This window comes from Populus euphratica, unplaced genomic scaffold (assembly GCF_000495115.2).
Source record: "Populus euphratica unplaced genomic scaffold, PopEup_1.0 scaffold102.1, whole genome shotgun sequence".
NCBI lineage: Eukaryota > Viridiplantae > Streptophyta > Magnoliopsida > Malpighiales > Salicaceae > Populus > Populus euphratica.
In genome coordinates, this window is record NW_011499957.1 from 146,024 (window position 1) to 160,490 (window position 14,467).

The 14,467-nt window shown below is 31.8% G+C and overlaps 1 protein-coding gene across 1 annotated transcript; it reads left to right on the plus strand.

Moving 5' to 3' along the window:
- The first annotated feature begins 2,382 nt into the window (after positions 1 to 2,382).
- LOC105138398 (probable aldo-keto reductase 2) lies at positions 2,383 to 4,972 on the plus strand. Its single transcript, XM_011044450.1, has 4 exons — positions 2,383 to 2,880; positions 3,228 to 3,400; positions 3,518 to 3,620; positions 4,428 to 4,972. Exons 1-4 carry the CDS (start codon positions 2,464 to 2,466, stop codon positions 4,764 to 4,766), a joined length of 1,032 nt encoding a protein of 343 aa, XP_011042752.1. The 5' UTR covers positions 2,383 to 2,463; the 3' UTR covers positions 4,767 to 4,972.
- Positions 4,973 to 14,467: the final 9,495 nt, after the last annotated feature.

Here is a 14,467-nt window from a genome sequence, read left to right on the forward strand (position 1 = left end):
AGGGAAAGATAATTTTTCTTTGATTTTTTCTTAAATTGAAACCTTAACCATTACTTATTCATCCAATTAACCACTAATTTCTCATTAAATCAATAATCATCTCATTACAACAACACAATATTTTTCTAATTATATTAAAAGTTTTAAAATTTTCACAATCACAAAGACACAATAAAAACTTAGTTTGAGAGGGTATATTACCTTAAAAAAAAAGATGAAAATAAAATATCAGAACTTGGATAACACCCACAAAATCACTTCCCTTTCTCCTTTTTTTCTACTTTGAAATTGTATCCCTTAATAAGAAAAACTTGATTTTTCTTTCATTTTTCCTTCTTTAATCACTCCTAATCCTGCTATAACCTCTTAATCTACCTCTTTTTTGTGATTTTATGGTGGATTGTTTCAAGTTTTCTCTCAAAATTTCCTCTCCTTTCTCTCTTCTCTCTCTCTCTTCTCTCGTGATTGGCCAAAAGTGTTAAAAAATGAACACTATTCATGTATTTATAGGTCTCTTAACTTTGTTGTTACCCTCTTATCCTTTAGTTATTTATTTGGATAAGTTTTCTTTTCACCCGAGTTTATTTCCACAGCCTACGTGTGAACTTTACCATTTCCAAATATTCTTATATCAAAAATATTATTTTCCTAATTTATTTCACATTATTACACACATGTATATTTTATTTTAATTTAACCCTATTTAATTTCCCATGTTAAATCTCTTGTTGATGCCAAAATGCTACTAGGGTTTACACAGATGGTTCCAAAAATATTTATAGCCCTTGAACTATTTTATTTTGTTAAAGGGTTGGAGAGTCATTTCCTTTGAAAACATAGGTGAGAAGAAAACATCTCTTACACATTAATATTGATGGAAATAACCCTTACAATAATATTAATGTTGATGGAAATATGTTAGATTCGTAGTAGATTTTGGCACCATTTGGGAACGCGGTGTCCTCAAAAAATCATTTTTTGGCTTTTTTTTTTGTGTTTTAGATCGTTTTGTTGCGCTGATCTTAAAAATAATTTAAAAAAAATAAAAAAATTATTTTGATGTATTTCAGCATGAAAAATATTTTGAAAAGCAACCGCAACCACACTCCTAAATAAGCCCAAAGTATATTGCACGCATCATTAATGTTGATGTGAATAACCATTAATCAACATTAAAGATGATTGGAACAAGACAAACTTTTGGAAGACTTTTACATGCTTAAAAGTATAGAGAAATAACTATAATAAATTCTTGTTATTTTATGTTAAGGACTATAATATAGCCTTGTGACTTGGGATGAGGCTTATAAAGACTTCTAATTGCGGGTATATTTAGACCTGGAATGATATTAAACTCAAAGTTGTTAGGTAGGACATTTTGCCAAACCTATAGACACTTAAGCTTAGCATTTGGATGAAATTAAAGATGTTGGGTCAGGTATCTTGTCAGACCCATATATACTTGGGCTTAACACATAGTTGAACCAAAAGTTGTTAGATTTGATGTTTTGTCAAGCCTGTAGGTACTTAGACTTAGTGTGTAACTAAACTAAAAAATATTAGGTTTGATATCTTGGTAAATCTTAGGTATTTGAACTTAACGCGTAGCTAAATCTAAGGATGTTAGGTCTTGCGTCTTGCTAGATTCACATACATTTGACCTGAGCATGCAACTAAACATAAGAGGGTTGGGTATGACATCTTGCCGGACCTATGTATATATGGATTCAGCCCATAGTTGAACTTAAAAATATTAATTCTAATATCTTATTAGATTTATTAGATCCATGTACATTTATGTTTAACACATTATTAAATTCAATAAACGTTGGATTAGGAAGCAAATTATACTCATGTTATCAATAATTGACATTGTATAAAACTCACGTATGATGGGCTAGAATCCTGTTTTTAGCTCCTTTTCATGACGTTCATTTTAAACAAATGAATAGTTAAAAGGGTTATTTTTTCTCCACCCAATACAATTGTGAGGGCTTCTTTCACTCTGCCCAGAGGTGGTTGTTTTACCATCCTTTCGACTTAAAAAATCTTCTTCCGCTGTATTGTGAGTGCATCCGTCCAAGTTGGCGGCTCACACTTAAAATGCATCTATCAAGTGAACGGCTGCTCTTATCATGGATCGTCAGCTGAATTATCAATTTCAGTTTCTGCAATAATCCCAAGTTAATTTTGTTTTTTGATAAAATAGATCATAATAGACGAATATTAAAAATATTATTTTAATATATTTTTAATATAAAAAACATTTAAAAAATAATAAATCAAATTGTCAAACAATCCTGTGCTATTTCCCGTACGTAGGTGCTTACGTTAGAAATTATTCTTCGATGACCATATGGTCTAGTCCGCGCGCCCGCTCTCACTTCCTCTATTTGTGGCGGTTTCGTTTCAACTGCTTCGCCATTGTCTCAATAAACAAAAGAGTTCTTAAGAACAAGAGAGATGGCAACAGTGAAAAGGATCAAGCTGGGTTCACAGGGTCTTGAAGTATCAGCACAGGGACTTGGATGCATGGGCATGTCTGCCTTCTACGGCCCTCCAAAGCCTGAATCGGACATGATCGCCCTCATCCACCATGCTGTCAACACCGGGGTCACTCTACTTGACACCTCCGATGTCTATGGACCCCACACCAACGAAATCCTTCTGGGCAAGGCCTTGAAGGCAGGAATATTACGAGAGAGAGTTGAATTAGCCACCAAATTTGGCGTCAACTTTAAGGATGGCAATGCGGAGGTTCGAGGGGATCCTGCTTATGTGAGAGCTGCTTGCGAGGCCAGCTTGAAACGCCTTCAACTTGACTGTATTGATCTTTATTACCAACATCGCATTGATACCAGCGTTCCTATTGAAGCTACGGTATTTCTGTTTAATAGTTTTTATTTCTAAATATTGTTCTGATTAATCTTGATCGTTCGATGGCCATGATCATATTTAGAGAATTTGGCTTTTACTTGATACGTTTTCCAGAATCTGTAACAGGCATATCCAAAAATCCAAAAAATTCAGCATAAGCCCACTAAGATTATAGATTAGACATGGTACTGATGATACCGTCATGTTTAATATGTGAATTGACATCTTGCAGTGGTCTCTTTCGTAGTCGGATGCCGACATTGCTACTAGTGCTATTAGTGGGTACTGTCTCTGCATTCTAGCTGAAAAATGTCTTGCAGTTGTGCACTCATAATTCTTTTCTTGGCTAGATGGGGGAACTCAAGAAACTAGTTGAAGAAGGTAAAATAAAGTATATAGGTCTGTCTGAGGCCTCTGCTTCAACAATCAGAAGAGCTCACGCTGTTCATCCGATAACAGCCGTGCAATTGGAGTGGTCACTGTGGTCAAGAGATGTGGAGGAAGAGATTGTTCCTACCTGCAGGTGAGGCATTGATGAGAAAAACTAATTTCCTTTGAAGATCAAAATAACCGAAACTTTAGGCTGTTTATGGGATGCCTTAGATATCCAGATTGTGATCTTATCATTCTAATGGTTCAGAGAACTTGGCATTGGGATTGTTGTGTACAGTCCTCTAGGACGGGGATTCTTTTCCACTGGGCCTAAGTTGGTTGAGAGCTTCTCTGAGGGTGATTACAGAAAGGCAGGTTCTCTTCTTTTTTAATATAGAGTTTGTGATCAATATAAGACATGCCCAGAACACAAGCATAATCTTTTACGGTTTGTAAAGGATGCCACAAATCACATCTCCTTCTTCACGAGTGACGCGTACTAGAGAATAATATAGTATTAGAGAATAATATAAAACTATTATTGAAACCTATCTAAGCCTTGAAAAATAGTCTCTTCTATCTTACAGAGTGGTTTGGTGGTTTAAACTCCATAGAAGGAACTTGTACAAAGTAAAAGTTTAGCTTTGAGATCATTATATTTTACCTAGCAGTTCTTTCACATTTGCATTATTCCTAAAAATATGCTATACATTTGGACTGCTTAAAGATTCAATAAAATAAAACACAGATTTACAGGATCTCCTTGTATTAGACATGTGGCTTTATTTGTCCCATGTCCAACCAAAAAATTCTGTTTTGCTTATATCTTTTGATTACTCCGTTATGCACTAAAAGAGGACAAGCAAGAGGAACACAAACTCATGGATAGCTGACATCCTTTCTCTGATAGTCAATCTTCAGTATTTTTGGCTTCCTAAAATCTGCTCACTCGCCTTGTAGCTTGGAAATTTGGCATGTTTGTACCCATAAAACCTGCGTAGTATACAATATGATGATAATTAGCATTTTGTGCTGGAAATATTTTGCTATGGCAAAGTTGGTCCTAATTTCAAACATTGAGGAAGGACATGTTACAAGTACCTATGGAATAATGCTATGCATAAACCGCCCATCTATGATGCTTTCTTGTTAATGAGTTGTTTTTTCAATTGTTTCAGGATATGTCTAGGTTCCGACCTGAAAATCTGGACCATAATAGACATTTATTTGAGCGGGTTAATGAAATCGCAGCAAGGAAACAATGCACTCCATCGCAGCTGGCTTTGGCCTGGTTACACCATCAGGGTGATGATGTATGTCCTATTCCTGGAACCACCAAGATCGAAAACTTCAACCTGAATGTTGGAGCTCTGTCTGTAAGACTAACACTAGAAGAAATGGCTGAACTCGAATCAATCGCTTCTTCAAATGCTGTAAGGGGAGATAGGTCTGACGATGGCTTCTCTACGTTCAAGGATTCAGATACTCCACCTCTTTCATCATGGAAAGCTGTATAGAAGGCATGCTGCCATGTCATGTTGTCTTGCTGCTAGCTACTCTTGGATTTCAGCTGCCTTTGAAGTTTTTGAAAATTATATGTACCCTCTCTGAACTTCTGAAGAGAATAAATGGTCCTGTAATCTAATATTATAGTATATTATGTATTAAAGACTTGTGTGTGAGAATTTTATTATTCTTGTGTTTTAATCTCTAAATTAATTATCATATGTTGTTTTACATAAATAAATAAAATAAGTTGATTAATTAATAGGTTAAGTCTTTTATTATTTTCAACTTGGTATAAGAGCCATTACATTTTAAAACTCTCTTTCCTTCTCTCTAATGGGCTCTTCGTATCAGCCTATGGTGCAAACCTTTTCTTCTCCCTTTGTTGCCGTGAATCCTCAGTCATTTTCTTCTCCCTCTCCTTTGAAATCATCTCCTGCTGCTACTGCCTTGCAACCTTTTCCTGCTACTGCTATCATGAATCTTGCCACCATGGAGTCTTCAATTGCAAGCATTATTTTCCTCTCACTATCAAAAAATTAACAAATACAAAAAATAACACCGATATCATGTTTTCATTTGTAAATTACCATGAATTCTACTAAAAAAAATTCCCTCGTAAATATAAGTGAAAATATTTTTTCGATATATATTAAGAAAATTATAATAGAAAAGAAAGGAATTTAAAAAAATTATAAAATACAATGACATGTCATTTATACAGATAAAAATACCAACAATATTAATATTGTCGGTAAAATTTGTTTGTAAACTTGTCGGTAAAATGTTCTTAAGAGCTTGAAACTGTTCCTTTTTTTCGATACTATTCATTGTGTTAATTACATATGAAATTATCGACAAATTAATTCCATCAATATTTTTCAGAGAGCTCTAGAACTATTTACTTCTCAATTGCATTGTTAATCGTTGTTCTTTACAAACATAATCACAAACAGATTGAAAATTTATTGGTGATATTTGGGGTGGAGGGATTCTAAAATTTTTTGATCAAATTGAAATTTTAAATTAAACATTACATATAGAATCACCAATGAATTAAAAAGTCATCTGTAATATTTGAGTGATTTCTAATTTTTTTATTAAAATAAAAATTTAAATTAAATATTACAAATGAAATCATCTAGGAATGATTAAAAATATTAATATTTAATTATCAGTTAGTAAAATTATAGGTAAAATACTCCAATAAAAAGACTAGAATCTCTGATTTCATAATAGACACACCTCTTATTCATCTTCATCTTCTCTCTTTTTCTTTCTTCCCTTTATATAAAAAATACCAACGTCCTTTTTTTTTTCCTCTCCACAATTCCTTCTCTTTTCTTCTCCTCTCTTCTTCTTATCTCTTGTTACTTTTTTTTAATTAATATACTTTATGAATTTATTTTTTTTCTTTTCTCATCTCAGTTTCACTCGCAATTAAATAAAGATAAGATTTTTCTTTTTTTTAGTATTTTTTTGCATCATATTTGTTTTTTTTTAATTTTTTTTCTTAATAATTATATGAATGTTATTATAGAATTCTTTTCCATATGAGATCAATTTTATTGGATTTTAGTTGAATTTCAATTAAATTAATTTATTTGTTACTGGATTATGGGTTTTGAAATAGGTTTTCTAGGTTAGGTGGAATTTTTTTTAGTTGATTTATTTATTTATGTTATTTATTTGTTGCAAATTTGTTTAGTTGATTTTCTTCTCTCTTTTTTTCAAGCAACTTAGTTCTTAGTATTATGGAGTGTTGATTTATTTTATTTTAATTATTTTTCACTTTTATTAAATAGATTTTTTAAAATATTTTTAAATAATTATTAACAATATTACCGATGAATTAAGTCCATTAGTATATTTTAGAGAGTTAAAAAGGAATTATTGCACATGTTACTATGCCACCGTTTAATCATCAATGGAATTACATACAATATTTTTGTAAGTTATAAGGCAAAATTTCCAAAGGAAATACCAAACAAATGAAACAGGTAATTTTTTTTGGTGTGTTTTTTTTGTCAGTAAATCCATTAATAATTTTATTACCAATAGACTCACCAACAAACAAAAAATTACCAATGAGAATTTTAAGGATGGAGCATTTCTATCGGTGAGCCCGTCGGTAAATTTATTGTCAATGGAAGGATAATATAAATAACGACGGAAAATTTCATCAATTTTTCTAAGTATTTTGGTAGTGTCTCTAATACTCATCAAGTTATTTCTTTTAAGCTAACAAACATAAATTATTTTTATTAGCGAATGCAGATGAAGCCATATCTTATTGAATAAGGTGTTGATGGCTTTTTACTGTGTTCTCCTCCTTATATGGTTGTTATTGATGGTTCTTCTTTTTAGATTAATAATTTTTTTTCTTTGTTGGAAACAACATTATCAACTTATTATCGGTACACTACTTCTCTTTCAATAAATGTACCATATCTTGTTATCGAGTTCCAAACCTCACACTGTGTTTGGTGTACTTTTAAGTAAGCCCTTGCTTCTTCATTTAATTTTTGCATTATGCAACTTTATGGTTCTTTTCAAAATCTTCATCGCGGTGATGATTTAGTCACTATATTTATGCAAAAAGCAAAGGCATGTTTGATGAATTAATCACTACTTGTCGAATAATTTCGTTAGAGGATTTCAATTTGTATGTGTTTTGTTGTCTTTGGGGTGAGTTCGAGCACTTGGTAACAAGCCTTGTAACTATTGCAAAACCTCTTTTGTATGTTGATCTTTATAGTTATCTTTTCACTCATGAGTTCTTTCATAAGACCTCTCTTCACTCCATGGATGTTGTTGTAACTACTCCTTTATTGCCCATACCAACTCAACCACTATTAGCTCATATTGCTCAATGTCAACCCTTTGGTTTGTAAAAAAACAATTATAATTTTAGTTATGGAAAAGGGTGATCTCATGGAGGTAGCATAACAATTATAACACCAATCATAATAACATTAATGCCAAGTTTAATTTTTAAAGTTTCCATAGATCTTCAAACAACAACTGGAGGCAGGGTAATTGATAACAAAACCAATGAAATAATGGTTCTTCATGGTGGTTTAATGTCAAGTGCCAGCGATGTCAAACCTTCAATCATTCTGCCCCTTATTGTTCTTAACTTCAAAGCCATGGACAATAGTTTAATGCTAATCTTGCGCTAAAAAATGTTGTCTCAACAAATTGTGTGGATTGGTTTCCTGATACTAATATAAATCAACACATCACACCTAATCTTACAAATCTGACGAGGTCCGAGCCATATCTCGATAATGATCACTTGTATGTTACTGATGGTAAGGGCCTTTCCATATCTAATATTAGACATACTAAGTTATATACACCAAAATATACCTTTACTTTATCTAATATTCTTCATGTACCATATCTTCAAAAACTATTGCTTTCTGTTAAAAAATGTTATCTTGATAATAATGTTTATTTTTAATTTCACCAGTTTTATATTAAGGATCTCTACGCTAAGGCATTACTTTTTTTCTAGTTAGAATAAACATGGTCTGTATGTTTTTTTCAAGTGTTCTACATTGTCAATTCCTCAAGTTTATTAGTCTCTTTGCGTATCTGCTTCTATTGATCTATGGCATCGTTGATTATGTCATCCTACTTTCTATATTTTTAATTTTTAAGCATCAAAATATAAAATTTATTGTATCTCTAAACATTTTCAATTTCGATGTCAAGGTTGTCTATGAGAAAAGTCGTCATGTCTGTTATTGAGACCTACAAGCCATAAAACTTCTGCTCCACTTGACTTAATATTTAGTGATGTTTGGGGCTTTGCTCCTTTTTTTTCTTCTAATGATTTTTGCTATTTTTGTTAATGTGCATACAAAATATGTATGGTATTATTCTTTTGTTGTGAAATCTAATGTCTTTTATGTTTTTCATTAATTTCAAACTTTGATTGAGTGCTAATTTTTTCTCAAAATTAAATTTGTTGAGATTGATTGGGGTGATGAATACTGCAAGTTACATACTTTTTTTCAAACAATTGGTATTCATCATCATTTAATTTGACCTCATACTCATTAATAAAATGACATAGTTGAACATCATCATATGTATATTTTAGAAACAAGTTTTACTTTTCTTGGACATTGTAAAACACTACTAAGGTTTTGGAAATGCACTTTTAAAACTTTGGTTTATCTTATCAATCACATATCTATTTTTGTCCCCAATAATAAGTCCCCCTTCGATTGTCTTTTTCAACATTCTCCTAATTATGATTTTTACGTACTTTAAGGTGTATTTTTTTTCCATTTTTGTGTCCATATCATAATCATAAATTAGATTTTCGTTCCTCTTCATATGTGTTTTTAGGTTATAGCTTTGTTTATTTTGGTTATTATTGTCTTCATCTCGCATCTTAATGAATTTATATTTCTTGTCATGTCTATTTTCATAAGCATATGTTTTCTTCTGATAAATTTGAACAAATTACACAACTATACGATATTCCCTCTTCTAACAATTGTACCAATTTACCTAATTTCCTTACCTTACCAATTTTTCATAATCCTACACTTGCGACTTCTCAACCTCTTGTTTTTACCACCTCATAACAGCCCCTTAATCTTAATATTACGTCATCATATGCATGTTTCTCTAATAATCATACTACGAGTACATGTTTAACCCCCTTTGAATTCCAACTTGACATGTCTGAGGCTATTGTTCTTCTAGGTCTCCCATTGTTAGTGCTTCAATTTCTGACAATGATGCCTTTATTGCAAGCTCTACCTTTTGGTCTCTACTACTGGATTAAATTTGGTTGTTGACCTCTCTTTTTATCCATTGCAGGATCATTTGAGATCAACTCTCATTGCCTTATTGTCTATACTTTTTTGACATTATATGGTTCTTCATCTAAGACTACTAAAAAACAAATCTAACAGCTTCTTTACCCTCTTTTAACAGTCATAAATCTCAAAATTTTCTAGTTGTGCTTATGAACCACTTACTTTTTATGATGCTAACAGGTATAAGGCTTGATAAGATGCTATGAAGGCTGGAATTCAGGCATTGTGTTCCAATGACACTTGGTCCTTGGTTCCATCTCATCATTCAATGAATGTTGATGGTTATCGTTACGAGTACAAGATCAAGCACCATTTCGATAACAACATTGAACGATATAAGTCTCAGTTGATTGTTAGATGTTTTAGTCAGCAAAAATGTATTGATTACTTTGAAACTTTTAGTCTTATTGTTAAATAAGCTACTGTTTGGTTAATTCTCATAGCCTCGGTGTTGCGTGATTGGAAAATTAATCAATTTGATATTCATAATGTCTTTCTTAATAGGACACTAGATGAAGAGGTCTACATTAATGATATTTTTTTAATTAGAAGCAATTTAATCTTGCTTCACCAATTGATTCAACTGCTAACTTTAGAGTTTAAGCTTTAGGATTTAAAAGTTGTTTATTATTTTTTACGCATTGAGGTTCATCATACCACTATAGGTATCATGCTACGGAAAAATAAATATATTATTGATATTCTTCACTAGGCAAGTATATCTTCTTGCAGGACTATTGATACTTTTATTACTACATCAAAGGTTTTTAAAGTGTCTGATTGCTTGTTTTCTAATCCTATATATTTTCAACAAATTATTGGTACTCTTCAATATCTAACTTTTTATAAGACCAAATATATGTTTTGGTGTTAACAAAGTTTGTCAGTATATGCATGCTCCTGCAGATGCACATTAGGCTATTGTTAAACACATTCTTCATTATCTTAAGGGTACAATTTCTTTTGGTCTTCACATCACCCGTAACTTTTCCTTTTTCTTGTATGGTGTTGCGATGTCGTGGTCGCACAAATTAATTACCCTAGCTTAAAACATAACACACAAGATAGTATAGAGCAAGCAAGGGGTCGATCCCACAAGGAAGATTTAGTTTAGATTTTTATGCTATACGTTATGCAATTGGGGGGTTTTGATTTGTGATGATCTAAACTATGGAAGAAATTAAACTAACAAACAAAATCAATTGAAATCGAAATTTATCAAGAAAACAAACCTTGGTTGCAAGCACACATCCACCAACGGAAATTAGAACCGATCCTTGAAACAAAACTACAATTTATATTCTGAATTTTTATCTTTTCTTAATGTTGGTTAATTAACGGATCCACCGATTCGCCGTATAATTAACCCTAACCAACAAACAATCACAATGTCCGAATTAATGATTTAGTTCAATGACAGCCCTAAGAAGTAGATATTTGAGTGTTCTCCCTAAGTTTAATAATGTAGTTCCGCCACAATTATCAAGCTTAGTTGCTTCACAAGTTCATACATCACAACTCCGGTTTTGATATCAAACTTAGCAATAAATTGTTCACAATAATAACTTAGAGTTTCACTCTAGCAATTATCAACAACAATCATAGAAAATATGCATAGGAAAACAACCATACTTATTCATAATATAAACTGAAAATAAAAGAAAGAATAAATCTCACGGTTCTTGAAATCCGAAGGTTTGTTGTGTCCTTGCAACCAAGAAAAGAGCTTAGCCTTGCATAACCATTGAACAACTACTCTTAAAGAATGAAGAGAGCATGATTTTTTGGGTTTGTAGAGGAGAGAATTTTTGTTTCTTAACTTCTAGCTGCTGCCCCCCTTCTCTCCTCTCTCTCTTTCTTTTTATATGCTAAGAAACCCTAGTTCCTAATTTACAAAGTAGTCCTCCCTTAAGTTGACAATTGACATTTAAATACTTAATAACTATTTTCCCTAAAAAAGAGAAATACCCTTGCATGAAATCTTCAAACTCTGACTTAGAGGAGCTAAATTGCTGATATAAAAACTTGGATGACGGTTTAGAAGCTTCGAAACGTAATTTGGACTCATTTCTTCACGAAACCTGATTGCTGGCAGAATTCAGTTATCATTTTTGAAAAATCAAATCTCCCTTATCTAATAGATATTTTGGATGAAATTTGGAGCGTTTACATACCTTTGAGTCAGGAATCCAACAAAATTAATTTTGCATAAATTGGACTTCTATAGCTCCAGATATTGAATTTTGAATAGACAAAGGTCAACAGTTGCAGAATGCGAGATTTGACTTTGAAGGATGTGATTTCCATGATCTTCCTCTTTTTATTTTTCTTGCATTACATTTCCAGAAAGGTATGGATGTTAGCTTTTAAGTTCCACTAGAATCACTTCATTTCGATCTCTAGAACTCACGCTTTGCACAAAACATCGACTAAACGTCAAATCTGCCAATTATCTCCAATTTACTCCTTTTTGCATTTTTCATCCAAAAATGCCTTCAAAACATAAAATAAAGAATATCAAGGCATTTTACATATAAAACATGGACAAAACATTAGGTAAATATGGGTGAAACTATCGAATAATATGGTTACATCATATGGCTTTACAGATGTTTATTAGGTTGGTAGTTTTGATGATTGTAAATCTATAGGTGATTATCTTATTTTCTTTGGACATACATCGATATCTTAGAAGTTAGGGAAACAAAGTACTTTGGCTTATTCTTATATCGAGGATAAGTATAAAGCCTTAACTAATGTTATTTATTGTAAACCTTGAGAATAAACTTTTTTTAAAAAAATACAATAAGAAAATATAGGAATTAAATATGTGAAAAAAATCAAATAAATTCAATTATTAAAGGGGGATTTTAAATAATCAAAAAAGTACAACTCAAATTGTAAAAAGGAGGGAGAATGGGCCAAAGTGCAATTAAGAAAGAACAAGACTGTAAATACCCCAATCTCTCTTCTATGTGGCTAGCTACACCAAGATAAGAAGAAAATAGGGATTTTAGATTTTCCTCCACCAAAATTAAGAGAAAAACACCAAAATTATTAGGGCTATTGACACAACTAAAAGGTTGATGTCTTCTCTCAAATGCAGGAGTGTCGAAGTAAAATAACCCGGCAAGACCGGGGTCGAACCACAGGGAGGTTAATTGTACAAATTATAAATAACAATAATACAACAACAATAACAACAACAATAACAATAACAACAACAACAATAATAATAATAATAATAATAATAATAATAATAATAAAGAAAAAGAAGGAGAAGAAGAAGAAGATGATGAGAACTTTGAGAAGGAATATTAATGTAACGATTAAACAATGATAATAACAAATGTCAAGGTTAGAGATTCCACTAATGGTATGTCAAACAAGTATAATATAAACTCTTATTATTTAATTGGAAACCACACATAAAGGAGGTTCCAATCATATTATAGATTGTTAACATGATTACATTAGTCATCTTATTCGATTAATGCTAATACTTGTAAATCTCATCAAGCATTCATGATTATAACTTATGTTAACAACAAATCAAGTTCCTTTCATAGCTCAGGTGTCGGTTATACCATACAGTATGAACTATGAAAGTGCCAAGCATTTGTTGTACTAAATGTTATACAATATAAATCAAGATTAGTCATTTAACAAGCAAAGTATTAAAGAGTGAACAAGATAACAAATATAAAACATGTTAGTATCAAACATTAAAGTCCATATTAAGTTTATACTATACTTATTCTTACACCATTAGTGTAACCTTTTCACCTTGACATAATAAACTTAGCTAGACATAATGAAAGAAAGAAAAATAAATAAACAAAATAAGAACATAAATAAGATAAAAGTTAACTAAGTAAATGAAAGGAAATGAAAGGCATAAACTTGATATTAATGAAAGCAAAGCATAAACATTACAAAAAATACAAAGAGAGAAAGGAAAAGCATCATCTTGATCTGGAAACCAAGATGCCTAAATGCATGGCAAATGCCTCCTTTTATAAGCCAAAATTAGGAACTATTGATTTGATGACCAATTGATGAGTGGGTGGCCAACTCTTGACTTGGTGACAATCCTTATCTTCTCTTATCTGCCCAAAACGTCATTGATAACGTCAAAATTAGAGCCACTCGAAAACATGAACGTTGTAGGCAATTGTCTCAGATTTCTTGTGTAAAAAATTCAGCTTATTTGGACTTCTAGAACTCCAGATATAGCCAAAATACTGAACAGTGCTCGGAGGACAGCTTCGGGTTTCTTTGTTGTTGCAATAATTTGGACTTGAAATGACCTTTTTAGATCTTGGGCTCCATATGAAAGCTGTAGGCCTATGTCTTACCTTTCGATCCATATAAAGTAGACCTAAATCTGACATCTATAGCTCCAGATATGACCCAATTACCGAATAGTATTCCAGTTTGGATTGCACCGACATCTCTTTTCTAATTTTGGTCATCTCTTTGCCCTTGCAACTTAAGTTCTTAAAGTCATCAATCAATCCTTTCATTTATGTGATAGGCCTACATTTAAAATGAATATTTATCACAAATTAAAGGTATCTTAAATTATTAGATATATTATTATAAAACATGCGTTAGTTGAGTTATTGATACTTCAAGTGCAAAATGATAATATAAAACCATGATAAAAATGCACTTTTAAGTACTAATCAGCTATACAAACTCTAAACTTCTAAGTAGAGAGAACATTCTTTGATAAAGGAAATAACAAGGAAACAAGTGAAAAAATTACGAGAAGAAAAAAGGGAGGGTCAACTGCATGCAAAGAGGGAGAAGCTAAAAATCTTCAACCAAATTTGAGTTGAAATACAAACTTTCTCTAGGTAAAGGCC